This window comes from Pundamilia nyererei, unplaced genomic scaffold (genome assembly GCF_000239375.1).
Source record: "Pundamilia nyererei isolate P.nyererei 1_Seehausen unplaced genomic scaffold, PunNye1.0 scaffold00032, whole genome shotgun sequence".
NCBI lineage: Eukaryota > Metazoa > Chordata > Actinopteri > Cichliformes > Cichlidae > Pundamilia > Pundamilia nyererei.
Genome location: NW_005187433.1, coordinates 1577105 through 1593663, shown reverse-complemented (window position 1 = coordinate 1593663; position 16559 = coordinate 1577105). Strand labels below are relative to the sequence as shown.

Sequence of the window (16559 nt, the reverse complement as noted above, 5' to 3'; positions counted from 1 at the left end):
TCCTTAATTAATGTCACATCTGATTATATTTAATACTTTATTTATAAAGTCAGAGTTACCTGAAATGATGTCCTGTGTCACATTAACTGCAGACTGTGTACCATATGGAACTGAGCAGCTGTAAGACACAGTGAAGGTTCATTCTCCCACAAGACGTTTTCCTGTTGTAACGTCTTATGATTATCACTAAATAAATATTGCTGCCATCAGCTGCAGAATCTGCCTCGTTGTTTTGGAAATGAAAAACTCTGTACACGTGCTTTCTCTCCAGAAAGAGCATCCGAGAGGAAAGGCCTGAAGTTTGTCAGTGTTGTATATTTATATGTAAATTATTTCACCTTATTGTATAAAATGTCATACATGTGAATACTGATCTTCACAGTCATTCTACCTATCTCTCTGTGTGTGTGTGCGTTTTGTTTTGTTTTTTTTGCTTTTTTTTGTTTATTTATTTGAGTATCAACTCCTGAGACCCCAATTGTGATAATACTATTTATTATAATGTGAAATGAAAAAGAAAGAGACACAGGGGTGGTGGCGATGATGGTGATGTTTGAGCAAAATCAAAAAGAGCAAAAGTGACAACTCACTCATCTTGTTTATAAAATAAATGGACAAAGTTGTCATTTACTGAGAAAATGTTATCATTAGAAGCTGTTATTGCAGATGTATTTCAGAATGTTCTTGTAGTTTCTCTACTATTTATGTGTAAATTAAAAGTCTATATGAAAAACTGAATGTGGAGGACTAGTTCATGTTTGTGTGGATGGAGTCCCTTTACCCAGAACATGAAGTTCTTTCTGAAACTAAAAGCAGGCTGTTAAGAAGATCCCGGTTATTATATCTAAATGCAAACTTATGTTTTATGGGAAGTGTGGTTCAGAAGATGGAGTGGGCTGTTGACTAGTCAGAAGTAAGTGTTTTTCTATATGTCAAACTGTCCTTCAGCAAGATATTGAATGCTAAGTGCATCCATCAGAGTGTGAGTGTGGGACTGTTAAGTTAAACTTGCTTAGCCATAGAAAAAGGTGCTTGTGTAAATGTATGTGTGAATGAGTGGATCAAGTTTGCAATAAGCAAGCACTTGGGGATCTGCATGCATGCTTGTGTTGCCTCTTAAAGATGCTGTAGAAATTTAAAAAAAAAAAAAGAAAAAAAAAGGTAAGAGTGAAGTCAAACTGATTTATAAGACCAATTCAAAACAACAGCCGAACAGCTAAAATGGCATAAAACAACAGGGCAGGTAAATCAAATGGAAATAGGATGGAAAAACACCAATTAAACAGTATAAGAAAAGAGTAATTGAGTGATGTGGTCACTTAATATTCATTGCGCGTGTGTGTGAATCTGGCTACGTCTGTTGCACGACGTCGGCATGCCTGTTTACGGCAGCAGCATCTCTGGGAGTGGCGGTAGAAGGAGGAGGAGAAGAAGAAGTTGCCAGCATGGCGTTTACTCTTTACTCTCTCATCCAGACCGCTATTCTGTGTACCAATGCAATCGCTGTGTTGCATGAGGAGAGATTTCTCAGCAAGAGTAAGTGTTTTTTATGTCACGTACATCATATGGTGAAATAACTGGTTAAAAGCAGCTAGCTACGCGTATACATTTAGCAGGCTGCCTCTTGGTTAATGGAGAGGCTCTTGTTTGGGATTTATAAGGAAGAATTAAGGGTTGAGCATTACAGAGAAAAAAAATGCAATGTTTTGAATAACATTAAAGCGGGTGGTCTTTTTTTTTTTAAACTGGAAAATAAACACGTATACATGCATCTGCTATCTCATTTACTGGTGTTTCTCATCTTTCTTCCCATCTGTCTCCTGTACTTTCTCTTCTCCTTTATTTCTCCGTGTGTCTGCAGTTGGTTGGGGTGTTGACCAGGGAGTTGGAGGTTTTGGAGATGATCCAGGAATCAAAGCCCAGATTCTCAATCTCATCCGCTCAGTCCGGACTGTCATGAGAGGTCGGTAGGCTGTATTGTTCATAAATCCTTAGCAGATCTTAAAAATAAGTAAATGTACTCTCATATTAACTGTAACTGTGAAGATACAACAGAGTAGAGGTAGTGAAGGCTTGAGGTTAAAAACCTGGGGCAGTGCACAAGAGAGGTGAAGAAGAGAGGAGAAACGGGGTGGAGATAAGTGTTAAGAGTGATTTATGGCAGGAAGAGTGAAGGGGAATGTTTAAAAGACAGCAGTGAGACCTGCTGTTTTATATGGTTTGGAAACAGAGGTGGCACAGTTTAAGCTGAGATTTTCATTGGGAGTGACCAGAGTAGCCAGGATTTATGAGTTTCATGTAGTGAAAGAGGACATTCAGAGGGTTGGTGTGTCAGAGGAGGATGTCACAGATAGGGTGCATGACTTACTTTGGACAGACACAAGACCAAAGTGGAGATTTGGGGTTGTTTTGGTCACAGCCAAAATTGGGTCAATCAGGATGACAATGATCCCAATCCCAGCAGCAAATCTACTACAGAATGGCTGAAAAAGGATAAGAATTCAAATGCTTCAGTGGCCCAGTCGAAGTCCAAAACTCAACTCCAATGAAATGCTGTGGCAGGACCTTAAGAGAACTGTGTGCACATGAATGACCACAAATATCAATGAACTGAAGCAACCCTGAAAAGAAGAGTGGGCCGATCCACAATCACGTTAGAGACTGATGAAAGGTGATTTTACAAGTTAGTGAATCGGATGCAATTAGTTTTTCACACACTGCTTCTGCATTTTGGCTTAGCTTTCATTAAATAACTAATGACACACTGTAATATGTCATATGTAATTATTCATTTGCAGTTGCATTTGCCTATTTTTAAGATCTGCTAAGGATTTTTGTTTAATACACAAAATCTTAAAAATGAAAGAGGGTGGACTTTAAGTTTATCATGACTGTCAACAAACATTTTTTTTCTGATGTTAAGAAAATCAAATAACTTTTTCCTAAATAACCCAGTATTAAATGAGCTAAATTGCTGGTGTGCTCTTCAATTTTTAATTCACTCTGCAACAGATGTATTTGAGTCAAGAATTAGCAGCTGTAATATTTCTGAGGTTGCTGATGGAATCAGTTTGATTACTTTGTGTTTTGTACTCTTGTTTTTACAGTGCCTTTGATAATAGTGAATTCTGCCTGCATCGTCCTGTTGCTGCTGTTTGGTTGATCTTCGCCTACCAAACTTAGGTGGAGGACCACAAACATGCCAATGAAAAGCCACTCGCACAAAATCCTGAACTCTTTGCCATTTAGAGACTTCTGCCACTGTCAGTTATTGGGAGGGCGGAAATGTTTTTCAACTGGCCGGTGCTGAAATAGAAGATCAACTGCAGATTTTTAAATGCAAAGAGAAGAAGAACTGAAAATTAGCTGGTGCAGACTTCCTGTTGTGTTTCATCACCACTAAAAGGACAAAATTGATGTAATTTTGTCGAGGTCATGACCACACAGGATGATGGTTTCATCTTGATCCCCGATATCATATCATTTGCAAATGTTTTTTTTTAAATCAGTATTTAAATAACCTGTTGGTACAGACAGATTTGTTGACACTTCATACTGTAAAATGGGCCTGCAAAGTTTTTTTGGTTTTTTTTTTCAAACATTTATGGGGCAACTAACAGCAGGTTCAAAAAGGAACACAATTCACAAATCTCTTCATATATATGTGTTGAATTGATTTGTAATTGGCCCATCTCTGAGAACTGAAAAGGCTAAATGGTGTAGATGTAAATTTTAAGCAATGCTGCCAAACGCAGCTCCGACCAATGTATTTTGAACTGTTTACACTTCAGTGCCACAAAAATTGAGATACTGTCTTGAAATAAATGTATCACTCCGTGTTGTGGAATTCCTTATGTTATGTTGCTTTCTGTGTGTGACAGCAGACAAACTTAAACAAATGACATTTCGATAAAACTTCCAGCTGTTTTGTTGATGAATGAAATATTAGATGTGTAGCAAGTAACGAAGATAAATGTTGCCTGTCCACTCTGTCAGGTTGGTGCCGATTTACATTGGTGACCAATGTGAAACTGAATTTAAAAATACGGTAGTGTATGGTTACCTGGTGGCTTTACACATTCACATACAGTACTGTGCAGAAGTCTTGAGACACTTCTTGTTTTGTTTTGGGGTTTTTTTGCTGTTTGTTTTTATGTCTCTAAAGTGATCTTGAACAATAGTTCTTTGGGAATTCTGAAGGTCTTTAAGTAGCCTGGAGCCTATTGGCTGCTTTTGCACTCATTTCAGTGCATTCCTTACACTTTATTTGTTTATTTTCAGAAAAATGGTTGTGTTTGTTAAGCCCATCATAAGAAATGCGCCTAACTCAAGCTCTAAATGTTATAAAATAGTACTTGTACCAACAAGGTGATTCCCAAAGAGCAATTAGCCAAAACCTTGGCAAAGAATATTCTGGCACAGCATGCAATGCGTCCTTAAAAGTACTGAGGAAACTGGACAAGGTGGAGGACCTAAGACAGATAAACTGTATCTGAAAGTCATGTCCTTAAGGAACGGGAAAAACATCATCAGAAATTGTCTCAGTGGAAGGGTGGCTGTCAAGAAGCAGTGTTAAGCAAGGAAAACGGTGAGAAAGGACTGAGATATACCAAATTGCACAAGAACTGAACCAAAAAACAGCAGCAATGGGTCTCGTGGAGTGATAGTCCTCAGTATGTTAGGAGGAGGTCAGGAAAGAGGTGAAATGGTGAGTGTTTACAGTCATCTGTAGAACAAATGGAGGTTGGGGGCTTCATTTCAGTCACTGGTTTTGGGGATCTCATCAAAATGGAAATATGAATGCAGAAAATCTTATTTTACAAGTTCCCTTCACACAACTAAATAAACTTAACTCTATTTATTATTTTCTGTGCTCACAGTGGAGATTTGTTAGTTAGTTGTTTACTTAGTTGTGTGAAGGGAACTCACAAAGTTCCCGACTTCCCACCACCACTGTCATGTGTTAAAAAAACATAAATTACTGAACTTCAATAACTTAGTGAAACTTAAAAGAGTGAGTTTAATATATAAAGTCTTACACTCCCTTGCTCCACCACCACTAAAGCAGTTCATTAGGCATAAAGAAAGCTCAGACAGGACCACTCGAGCTACAATCCGAGGAAACTTGTTTATACTCTACAGACGGACAGCATTTGGGCAGAACGTCCTCTCTGTTAAGGGTGGCCATCTGTGGAACAGTCTTCCTCAACCCATTAGAGAATGCTCGACATTCAATTTGTTTAAGGCAAAGGTTAAAAACTGGTTATGGACAAATCAAGTGTGTGATCATGCATGAGTTGTATAGTTTTAATGTTTTATTTTGGAACAGAATGGTGTGTATGTGTGAGTTTGATGATGGAGTTTTTATTATGGATGAATGATGAATTTTTATGAATTATTATGTCTATTTTTTATGTTTAAGGACAACAGATGGAAATTTGCCGCTGGCTATAATCTGGCATGTTTACATTCATGTAATTTTTTTTTTTTACATTTATGTTCATTAACATGCACTGTCCTAAATAAATAAATAAATAAAGTAAGAATTTCATTGCAGCATAACTATTTGTGTTTTGCAGTGTATATGACAATAAACGTCTTGAATCTTGAAAAGTACCATAGGATTTTGACTCTCCTTGTAATACCATCTGGAAAGCTGAACAGCAACAGATGTATTTTTCAGTTTTTTCAATGATTCTATGCACTGCCAGTGCAGTAAAAGCATACCTAGAATTAAAATAAATAAATAAATCACTCAGTCATGGATTGCCCTTCCCAGAGCCCAGGAATCTGTATTATTGAAGCAGCCAACATCCAAAGAAGAGCTTTGAATGTCCTTCATGATGCCTGGAGAACTATTCCTGAAGACTATAGAAAGATTAAAAGAAAGCTACAGTATTACATACACATAATAAGGAATTTAAAATTTTGAGTATTTGTATATATCTTAGCTGGATACACTTAATAAATAGCAACTTTGTGTTTGGATTTACTGGGGAACAAAGGTCACATGCATCACTCTTTATTAAAGGTATTTTTAACAAATTTTCCTTTTTTAAAATTTTACTCTCACTTGACCAAAAGCGAGCACTTGTACCTGGATAAAGGATATCACTGTGTAAATATTGACATACACTATTTCTCTCAACTTCCTTTTTCTCTGTCTGACCAGCTCCACATCATTAATAATCTCCATATGCAGTGAATTATCACCATTCTCTATCCAGCTAAGCTCCACTTTTATTAACATTAGATGGAGGAGGGTGCGAGGGCAAAAGGGGATCTGCTGGAATTACAAGCATATGTTTATCAGAGAGATTTGTGCTGTAAAGCCACTTTGACATGTGATTCGTTTAGCTTGGAGGTCAGGAAAAAAACTATAAGCAAGCACGCAATTATATCTGAATATGTGTCTGCAAAACACAGGTCAGGATGTGTGGTGTTTTGATCTGTGGGCCGTTAATAATAAATCACAAAAATATTTTTTGAGAGAATTGTGGTGAGTCGTGCTTACTTTAGAGTTTAATTTGAAAAGTATTCACATTGAATATAATTTACTGTAGCTATAATGGAAAAATACCCATTCTGTGAAACAATACAAAATATATACAACAGAGTTTAAAGAAAAACAAAATACAACACAGATCAAATCACTGATTACAGTTTTTAAAATACATATTAGATGGAAAAAAGTGCAGGGAAGAGAGAAGGCTGCAGGTGTTACAGGTGAAATTATAATTTAATAACAACAGAGCAATAGCAAGAGCCAGAGGAAGTGTAAAAAGAAAGAGCTACTGAAAATAAACCAGAATTAAAATCAGAAACAGATCAACACGTTAAAGTTGTGTTTTTGTTGGAAGGACCTTAAGACATGTGGGATTAGCTTATGTTTTCATGTTTTCCACATCTATCATGTGCGCTTCAAACTATTTATGCAAAAAATAAACCCAGAAAGCTAAAAAAACAACAGTTGTTATTCACTATGTGGAGGTAACATGCAAAGAGGATTTGAACAGCGGCCTCTGGCATCCTGTAGAGAGAAGGTCTTTATCGCTGCGTTAATACCTCCCACCATATTAAATCTATCCGAATGCACTGAGCGACCCACTAATGCGATACATCTGTTACTTGTTAGTGTGATGGGACACATATGTTTTTTATTACTCTAATGAGTGATTAAGTGGTTAAGGATAACCCTCTTAACTGATTACAAATATAGAAATTGAAAAAATATAAGTTATAATAACACGACAAAAAGAGATTGATATTGACAAGAGAGAGTGATATTAAACATATGGTACTAAGATAAATTTTTTTCTCCACAAAAATGTAGAACACAAGTTTTTTTTCTGTTTTGAAAACATAATCCTGTACTGCATTTGAGCTGCAGGGGTCAGCAGTGACCATATAACAAACCCGTTTTAAATCTACGAAGAAGAAAACGTCAACAGGAAGTAGGAGGGTTGCTGCTGATGCTGTTGAAGGTTAGCTGTACTGGCTCTTTACGCTCTCAGTAGGTCAGTTTGTAGCGCTTTTGTACCTTTTATATAAATGGAAACTTTTATCATTAATTCTCTCATTTGGGAATGAATAATAAAGGTTTTTTAAATTATTGTGTCATGTATATAATTCCGAAAACATTCGAACCATTTTCTGTCTCATCACAATGAGTTTGAAAATAATTCATGCACAAAATACTAAAGCTTATTTATTGTTATTGTGTACATTACACCTCTCCTGATACAGCATGTAAACCCAGTTTTTGAAAGAGTGGTTCAGAAATATTATTTAAAATACTAAATAGCTTTCGAAAAAAACCCTCCCCCCCGTTTTTGTCTATCTCCCAAGGATCAAACCTGTTTTTGCTTCAAAGTTTTGTCATGAGATGTTTTAATGCGAATTCTATTCAAAGATGTATTAACAGTTGTATGTATGCTTTTATTCGATTCAATTATCATACGGATAGTACACATTAAAGTTGTCAAACAGACAACACATCAGTTTATACACCTTTTCTCAAAAACCAGCCATTACAACGTTTAGTACAATTAGTAAGTGCTGAAAGCTTTAAATGTGGACCGACAAATGTGTACGAGATACGAATATGTGTTAGATTTTATTCTTTTCCTTCCTGTTTCCCACTTCACTGTACGCACGCTACAAGTGTGCCAGATATTAAATAAACATACAAAGTGGAGTAATGTTGTACAATACATCAGGCCTGAATGTAAGAGACTGACAGCCTGTTAAGCTACATCTTTAGGTTATGATTTAGTACCTTTACCACACACATAAACCAGGTTTATTATTTTTATCCTAGCACTTTCTTGACAGTTCAGTATTTTTTCTGTTGTCTGTAGAGATGACTGCAGATGTTAGATAGGTAGCCTTACACGCTCTGCGTTTGTGTGTGTGTGTGTGTGTGTGGTTTTAGGTGGGTATTAAGAGCATTAATTGTACCCTTGCACTGATAACTACACGACGCAAATCCAAGTATGTCTAAATAATAGGGACTCATAGCCTGAAATCAAATACCTACAGATCCATAAATCTGCATTCTCGGCAGAAACCCATAACAGAAACTGGTGAGTAATCCTCTCAGTTTGGCCGGTAATCTGACAGATTCTGCCACCACCACTGTGAATTATGATTATAAACATATAATCTCCAAAATAATAAATTGTTATCAAAGAATAAGCTTTTAAAAAAAAAAAAAAAAAAAACCCAACTAAAGCTCCATTTACAGTGGACGATGGTCATATGTAGCGGTTTAGAAATCGTAATCAGATACTGCGTTCCAAACAGGTCTTATCTAATGTGTTATCTAAAATGTTAAGAACATCCTGTGTTTGTGCTCTTTCAGATTAGTTCACAACAAGTGAAAACACTGTAAAGAGGATTTTGATCATTAGTTTAAGCAACAACAAAAAGGAAATGTCCCAAATTCCCCAGTTCTGACTTTGTAAATACTACGATTTTTGTCTGTAAATCTGAATAAATGCAGATAAATTTAGATTACAGAATATCATTCACCTTATATTACAATTTTTAGTGTTTCCTTACGAAAATAACAGATTAATTTATTAAGAAAATGACTTCTCGTGACATCATTGCCTTTCTTTCCTGTGCAGGCCTCCAGGATGGCAGGCAGGCGAGCGCTGAAGGCTGTGCTCATTGACCTGAGTGGAACTCTGCATATAGAAGACACAGCAGTGCCCGGGGCGCAGGATGCCCTTAACAGGTAGATGGCAGAAGGGAAAAAATCAGACCTAAAATGGCGCATTGAGAGTCAGGATGTTACTCTATGAATGAAAAGAAAGACTGAAAATTATTTTTTTAAATTACTTGAAGACTACTCAAAAACCTTTTTCTGTCTTGTGCTTGCTGCATATCTTTATCTTAGATCAGTTCTTTTCCTGTGATAGAGTGCTGTGAATTGTAAACATGGTTTGAATTGCTAGGTGTTTTCTTTTGTGTTTTTGTGCATTATCAGGTTACGGCAGGCGTCTGTAGCTGTCAAGTTTGTGACCAACACAACCAAGGAGAGTAAGAGGATCTTATTTGAAAGGCTGCAACGCCTCAATTTTAACCTCCAGGTGAAATAGCCACACCCTTTCTTATAGCAGAAACTTTTACTGCAGTGCCAAAAGAAATCAAAATGACCTTTAGAAGGGGAACCGCTGTGATCTTGTTTTGTAATGTCTGTTTTTTCCCAAAAGTAAAGTGATGAAAAAAATGTTAGTGCAGAAGTCAAAATTAGGCGAAGAAAAGCAAAACTGGTGATTTACTTAATAAATCAACAAACTGAATGGACTGTGATGCCATTTTGACCTCGAGAGTGCTGCCTTATGTGATCTTGAAAAATGACCTTTACTGTACAGGAAAATGAGATCTTCACTTCTCTGAGTGCAGCAAGGAGTTTGTTAGAGCAGAAACAACACAGACCCCTGCTGCTGGTGGAAGACAGCGCCCTGGAAGATTTCACTGGTACGAAGTTGAGAGTGTGTGGTGGTGTGTGTGTGAGTGACGGAGAGGTAGACCTGAATTTATGTTGTTTTAATTATCATTTGTTTCAGTAACCAAATAGGATAAACTATTTATATTTAAGACATTATAGCTTTATAAAAAATTCTAATTGTCTACAAGCATTTTGTTAAAAATGAAGCACAAAGAATTCATAAATCGATATCTCTTTAGCAGTTACTATAAAATTATATAGATGAATAATAATTTATTAAAAAACCTCCAGTTATATATTTTTTCTTCCTTTTGCAGGGATTGAGACGTCAGAGCCGAATGCTGTCGTCATTGGACTTGCTCCTGATCACTTCAACTACTCCACACTCAACAAGGCTTTCAGGTGTTAAACTTGGTCAAGTTTAGCAGCTGACATATATATCAGCAAAATCTTCAGTGTGTCTGATATTTTTACTCAAAAATATCAGATACTTTGTATTATTTATTTATTTATTTTTGATATACAGTAGTAGCAAAGCAAGCGTTTTATTTGGGCATATTTGTGCAGTTATGTCTTATTTCTTGAAAAATGAGACCATATAATAAACTTGGTGTTTGTGATTTTGCTTTCTAAAATGTCATTGTTTTAAATGTGTATTCCTTTCAAGAATGATTCTGGATGGAGCTCCTCTCATCGCCATCCATAAGGCTCGCTACTACAAACGTAAGGATGGTTTGGCCCTCGGACCCGGGCCTTTCGTGACAGGACTGGAGTATGCCACCGACTGTAAAGCTACTGTAGTTGGAAAGCCTGAAAAGACATTTTTTACACAGGTGTGGAATTTATTTTGATTTTATTTTTCCTCATATAATAAGACAATTGTTGATTTTATAACAGACACGTCAGATACTTACTTGACATTATAGCATCTATACAATCTTTTTAATGCTTTTTGGTACTAACAACCATTGAAGCCTCTTCTCATTTCTTCAAATAGGCTCTGTCTGATTTAGGATGTAGCCCCAGTGAAGCTGTCATGATAGGCGATGTAAGTATATTATCATTTTTGACAGAAAGTGAGTTTTTGGCTTTCTCTTGTATACAGTATAACCATTTATTGTAATGTTATTGTTGCTGTTGACAGTTTTAGTACCTCTTACAAGATATACTAATGTTAAAAAATCTTTTTTTTCTTCCTAGTGGTAACATTAAAATAAAATGGTGGTCTTTCCACTGAGTGGCCCTGTGATATATATTTCTTCACCAGCCTGTGACTGATTAACACCCTCACAATTTACTAAAAGTAGGTCTGTGCTTTTTTTTGTTTGTTTGTTTGTTTTCTCCAACAGGACGCCAGAGATGATGTAGGCGGGGCTCAAAATTCAGGAATGTTGGGTATTCTTGTCAGAACTGGTGAGCTGAGAAACAGTCAGCTTCTCATTTCATCTTCAGCTTTCTCTTCCACTGTGGTGTCTTTATTAGAAGCTACATTTCTAGCTACTTCATCTATCATAATTTTTTTTTCTTGTTGCTAACCATCTTCTCTCCTGTTATGTTTTAGGTAAATACAGAGAAGGCGATGAGAATAAAATAAGCCCAGCTCCCCACCTGATATGTGACAGTTTCCCAGATGCTGTTGAACACATCCTGCAGAATCTGCTTTGAGCGCCAAGTAAAAATAACCTTCTGGTTTCATTTGCACAAGTAACACTGCTAATGTTTCAACAGTGGAGAGACTTAAGATATGAAATTATTTTCCTCAGAACATCCTGATAAATCGAAAACAGTCATGCTATAGTAGTTTGACTCAAAGTACCAGTCACCATAACAAAAGTTTCGTTGTATTAGGTTGTATATTTTTTTTCAGAAAATAAAAAAAGAAAACAAATGATTCAACCAGCATTTTTTTAAAATTGTGCTGTTCTAGTGTCAGACAGATTGGTACTCTCTCTCCCAGTCTGTGTATCTGTCTATCAGGTTTTGTGCTGAGGGTTTGGTGTGTTCAATCACATTCAGGAAATCAGCCGTTGTTACAGTTTCCAGTTGGATGGCGGGCATGTCTGTGTCATCTGTAAAAGAGAATCAAAGTAAGACAGAGAAGATGGCTGTTGTAGAGGTCAGTCTTGACTTTCAGAATCAGAGAAACTTTATTAATCCCAGAGAGAAATTGAGTTGTCATAGCAGCAAATATACAACAAACAACAAGCACTCATAAAATGAGTGTAGAAACAGAGATACTGGTAGATAAATATTAAGATAAATATAGAGATATAAGTATAAATATAAAAGGACAAGTATGTTTGCAAATATGTGTCATGTGTACAAAAATGACAGGGTGCACTGAGGTGTGATTAATTCTGTTCCACATTTGTGGACCTGCCCCAAGTGGATGAATTAAAGAGTCTGATTGCAGCGGGAAGGAACGACCTCCTGTAACTTTCCCTCAGACAGCAAGGTTGAAGGAACCTGTTGCTGAAACTGCTCTTCAGATTGTCCAGTGTGTTATGGAGGGGATGGGAGTCATTGTCCATGATTGCCAGCAGTCTTGCCAGCATTCTGTCACTGATCACCTCCTCCAGGGTGGCAAGCTTCATGCCAGCAGCAGACTCGGCCTCCCTGATGAATTTCTTCAGTCTGTTTGCATCCTTTGCTTTGATGCCTGCACCCCAGCATGCTACAGCAAAAAAGATGGTGCTCGCAGCAAAAGACTGATAAAACATATAGAGCAGCCTGCTGCATACATCTGAGTCTTCGTAGAAAGTGAAGCCAGCTCAGACCCCTTTTGTAGGAAGCATCCTTGCTGGCAGACCACTCCAGCTTGTGATCCAGTTGAACTCCCAGATACTTATAGGATGTGACTATTTCGACATCAGTCCCACCAATGCAGATCTGTTTCTACCACCAGCTCATTTGTTATAGCTACATTCAGCTGCAGGCTGTGTGTGTGTGTGTGTGTGTGTGTGTGTGTGTTGTCCTACCATCCTGATGTGACTCCAGAGCATCAAAGATTTTTCCAACTGGTCTCATGGCAGCTTCCTTACATGCCATCTTATATCTGAGCCAGAGTAGCCCTCCATCTCCTGGAAATAAAACACAGAAGCATGTGACTGAACACATTTCCTTCTAGATAACATATATAATTTCATGAAATCAAATGGTAATTGAAAAATGTGAAGCATAATGATTAAACGCCTTTGTCAATGCTTCGTACTCCAGTACAGTGCATAGCTCAACGCCTCCTGTGCAGCTGAGAGGAGGCAGCCAGTGAGACATCATGGCTTGGCAAGCTGGTGAAGAGGTAAGACTCATCCATCTGAACCAGTAACTCGGTCTTTATCCTGCGACTCCCCTCGCGCTCGCCTCTGAAAGCAATGAACAGAGTTTTTGTGGACAGCAGCAGTGGCACATCTACATTTTACTGGACTTAGTGGTTAAGGTCACCCCATGCTGCTCTCTGGCCCATCACTGACTCAAGCTCATCCAGGAAGATGGTGGATGGAGCGTGGTACCTGGCCAGCTCAAATAGAACCTGCAGACACATGTATTAAATCATTTACACTACATACACGGTCAACATATTGTACAAAAGTCATGTTACTGAAATAAAATGAGTCATTTCTTATCAGTTTTTATGTACTCAAAACGAATATGACAGTCAAAATGCAAAATTGGCTCTAGTTTATTTGTAATCTGCAATATTTATTGTTTACATCACGGAATGTATGCCATGTAACCACTACGAAAGCTGTGTTGTACATGTAGCATAGCATATATGCGGGGCCCAAGGCTTGTCTTGATCGCCAATCTTGCATCCAAAGTAAAGACGATATGACTTCTTCACTTGAGAAGTGATACTTTCTTCTGGTTGGCAAATGTCATTTCCCCACAAATATAGCAAGAATTGTCCACAGTATTAACACACTTTTGAGGCATTAGTGTTCTGTATTGTAACTAAATGGATAGAATAATGACAGTTTTATGTAACAGTAGCTTAAGCTGTATCCAATGAAGTCTGAAAGATTTCTCAAATTTTCCAACTAGGCTTTGTATAGTACACTGCTGATGTCAGCTTACTTCAGCAGCTGCCTGGCAGTAGTACTGCATTCCTTCAGGAAATAATGGAATAAACTCTGGATGATGTGTACATGATGGTATTATCCAATATGATGCAATATTACATAATTCTATGCTTATTTAGGATGTTGTTACAGTCCTGCTGGATAAATGTACACAGTGAAACATATAAAAAAAAAACTATATGAAATATCTTCCAAACGAGAGCAAACACAATATTTTCATGCTCATATTTGTGTTCAACACACCAAGACACTACAGATTAGGACCTTTTTAGGTCAGTAACAATTTCAGTGTTGACCAGTGTAATCAGACCTCAAAAAATGAAACACAAAACACAAAGTATAGTATTCAAACATGTTTTTGTAAAATTCTTCCCATAGCTGACAGCCTACCCTGACCAGTTTCTCAGAGTCTCCCCTCCACTTGCTGACAATGCTGGAAGCTGAGATGTTGAAGAAGGTTGTCTTACACTCTGTAGCTACGGCCTTGGCCAGCAACGTCTTACCTGTACCTGCGTGGGTAAGGGAATGTGAAGTTTTCATAGTGAGCCCCTGACATTTTTTAATATCCTGCACTTGAGTCCTTACCCGGGGGACTATAGAGCAGTAAACCCTTCCATGGAGACAGGATGCCTGTAAAGAGTTGGGGATACTGAGGAGGAGAGACTGAGTCAAAGAATGAGGGGGAAACATGAACAAAACAGTATATATACAACTTGAGTAAATCACATCCTAGCTCAGTATGAGAACACATTGTATTTCCATTTTCAGCACACCAATAGCAAACTGAGCTCTGTGCAAAGAAACCTGATAAGTCTGATTTATAGCTGATCAGTGCTGCAAATACCACACACAACAAATTAGTTTAAATTTTAGGTGGCAAACACAGGCTGGCTGAAATGACCAAACTGACCTATAGCTCAGAGAATGAATAATAATGGAAGCAAAAGTTTAGGATTGTGGGAAGGCAGAGAGACGATGTTCAATAAAACAGGCCAGCAGAATATATACAAGGAGATGGACACATCAGTCCTCATCTTCGTCTGTAAATGTCAAGAGGATGCAGACAACCTGATTTGTTGTCATCATATCCATGAGAAAGGTCTGGGCGATGATGACAAAAGTGTGTGCATCTATTTCTGTGTGTGTGCGGGTTTTTATCTATTTGCAGAAGCACAAATTGTGTGATTGTGGCTGTGTATAATAAATTCTACATGGCATGCCACATGTGTCTTCCTATCCATCTCTGTATCTGTGTTACCATAATATCCCAGGTATAGATTTAATGTCACTCTAATAGACTGGCCTGACCCCACTGCCCTCCTTCTCTTTAAGCCCTTTAAAAGAGATGTATTCAGAATCGAAGATGGGCGACCGGAGCTGAAATACCAGCATGCTCGGGTAGCGGCCGCACCTTAATGGGATAAACGACGGCCTCTTTGACTAATCGCTTGGCATCCTCCAGACCGATGATGTCCTCCCATCGCACATTGGGGCTGTGCAAATAGATGTCCTTTGGAAAAGCATACACACACACACACACACAACAGAGAGTGAGTGATGCATGTGGAAGACATAAGCCAGAAATTGGCCCCCGCACACATCCCAGTTGCGTAAATAGGTGTCTTTTAGAATGAAACATCGGGTAAGGGAAATGGATAGAGCCTGGGCCTTCATTAATACAAAAGATCAATTCATTCAAAACAAAGCCCTCTGCTGCTCTGTAGTGGACACATTCAGCAAGAGTCATATAAAGGATTTTCATATTTTTACATTATATTCCAAGGAACAAATTAAGATAAAATCAGCTTCTCCCCAGGCAAGTCGAGACGAGACCAAGACCGGGACAAAAAAGACCAACTTTTGTGTGCTTTTAAGGGCTGACATGATGGTACTGACTGGCCCCAAAGTCATCTGACAAAACAACTGTAAAATCCTCCAACCTCCAACAACTGTAAAATATGAAATATGTAACTGGTTTCAGTTATACTTTATATATAGATAAAATTGTAACATCAAACTGAAGATTATAAACTTGAAATTGCATCATGTCCTATTGTAGTAGTACTAGTCAAATTACACTGTATGATATCAACTTCCCTAAAATGGATAAGGCCTGTCAACACAAAGTGATATGCAGATGTTATTTAAAAGTCAATGGTCACATTTATTTAGTCAAACAACACCATTTTAAGTAAAATTCTGTAATCAAACAATATAGACATGTGCACACCTCACTGTGTAGACTGGGGAAACGCTCTTTGTTTTTTGACCAAAAGGTGAGTGCATCACAGTCAGAGTCATTTATGCTGTCTAGGTACTTGCTTTGTGCATCAGTGCTCGAGTCCTGGCTTGTGCTGCGTTGCAACCTAAATGCCTTGTAGCGTGAAAGAAGACGTTGTTTTGGGGGTGGCGCTGAGTCACTATCTGATAATTCTGTGTCTTCTTCTGTTGGTGCTGCAGGTCCATCTCTGTCTACCTCTGTGATCAAAAGGTCTGGAAAAGGGTGCACACACACACACACA

The 16559-nt window shown here is 37.8% G+C and overlaps 4 protein-coding genes across 6 annotated transcripts in view; 2 read left to right on the top strand and 2 right to left on the bottom strand.

Annotated features, from left to right (window-relative positions):
* The window catches only part of LOC102207765 (katanin p60 subunit A-like 2), a 384693-nt gene that overhangs the window by 352223 nt on the left and 15911 nt on the right, over positions 1-16559 (bottom strand). The window lies entirely within an intron of this gene.
* On the top strand, positions 1369-3846 carry ier3ip1 (immediate early response 3 interacting protein 1). The gene is made up of 3 exons (XM_005729223.1): positions 1369-1536; positions 1862-1963; positions 3108-3846. The coding sequence occupies exons 1-3, from the start codon at positions 1446-1448 to the stop codon at positions 3161-3163; spliced, it is 249 nt and encodes an 82-aa protein (XP_005729280.1). The 5' UTR covers positions 1369-1445; the 3' UTR covers positions 3164-3846.
* On the top strand, positions 7404-13234 carry hdhd2 (haloacid dehalogenase-like hydrolase domain containing 2). 3 transcript variants are annotated; one of them, XM_005729225.1, is made up of 10 exons: positions 7404-7484; positions 9132-9241; positions 9494-9596; positions 9882-9987; positions 10276-10360; positions 10626-10791; positions 10956-11006; positions 11308-11371; positions 11520-11630; positions 13175-13234. In XM_005729225.1, exons 1-9 carry the CDS (start codon positions 7473-7475, stop codon positions 11621-11623), a joined length of 801 nt encoding a protein of 266 aa, XP_005729282.1. In that variant the 5' UTR covers positions 7404-7472; the 3' UTR covers positions 11624-11630; positions 13175-13234. The 3 variants fall into 3 exon arrangements, with proteins under 3 accessions (XP_005729282.1, XP_005729281.1, XP_005729283.1); XM_005729224.1 differs by lacking the exon at positions 13175-13234 and having other exon boundaries at positions 11520-11849; XM_005729226.2 differs by lacking the exon at positions 13175-13234 and having other exon boundaries at positions 7405-7517; positions 11520-11849.
* Positions 11865-16559, bottom strand: part of LOC102208229 (katanin p60 ATPase-containing subunit A-like 2) — a 25730-nt gene continuing 21035 nt past the window's right edge. The window contains 8 exon segments of the mRNA XM_074312082.1: positions 11865-12027; positions 12937-13011; positions 13014-13038; positions 13151-13289; positions 13378-13487; positions 14428-14546; positions 14623-14686; positions 15449-15547. Coding sequence (XP_074168183.1) covers positions 11888-12027; positions 12937-13011; positions 13014-13038; positions 13151-13289; positions 13378-13487; positions 14428-14546; positions 14623-14686; positions 15449-15547 — 771 coding nt within the window. The 3' untranslated portion in view covers positions 11865-11887.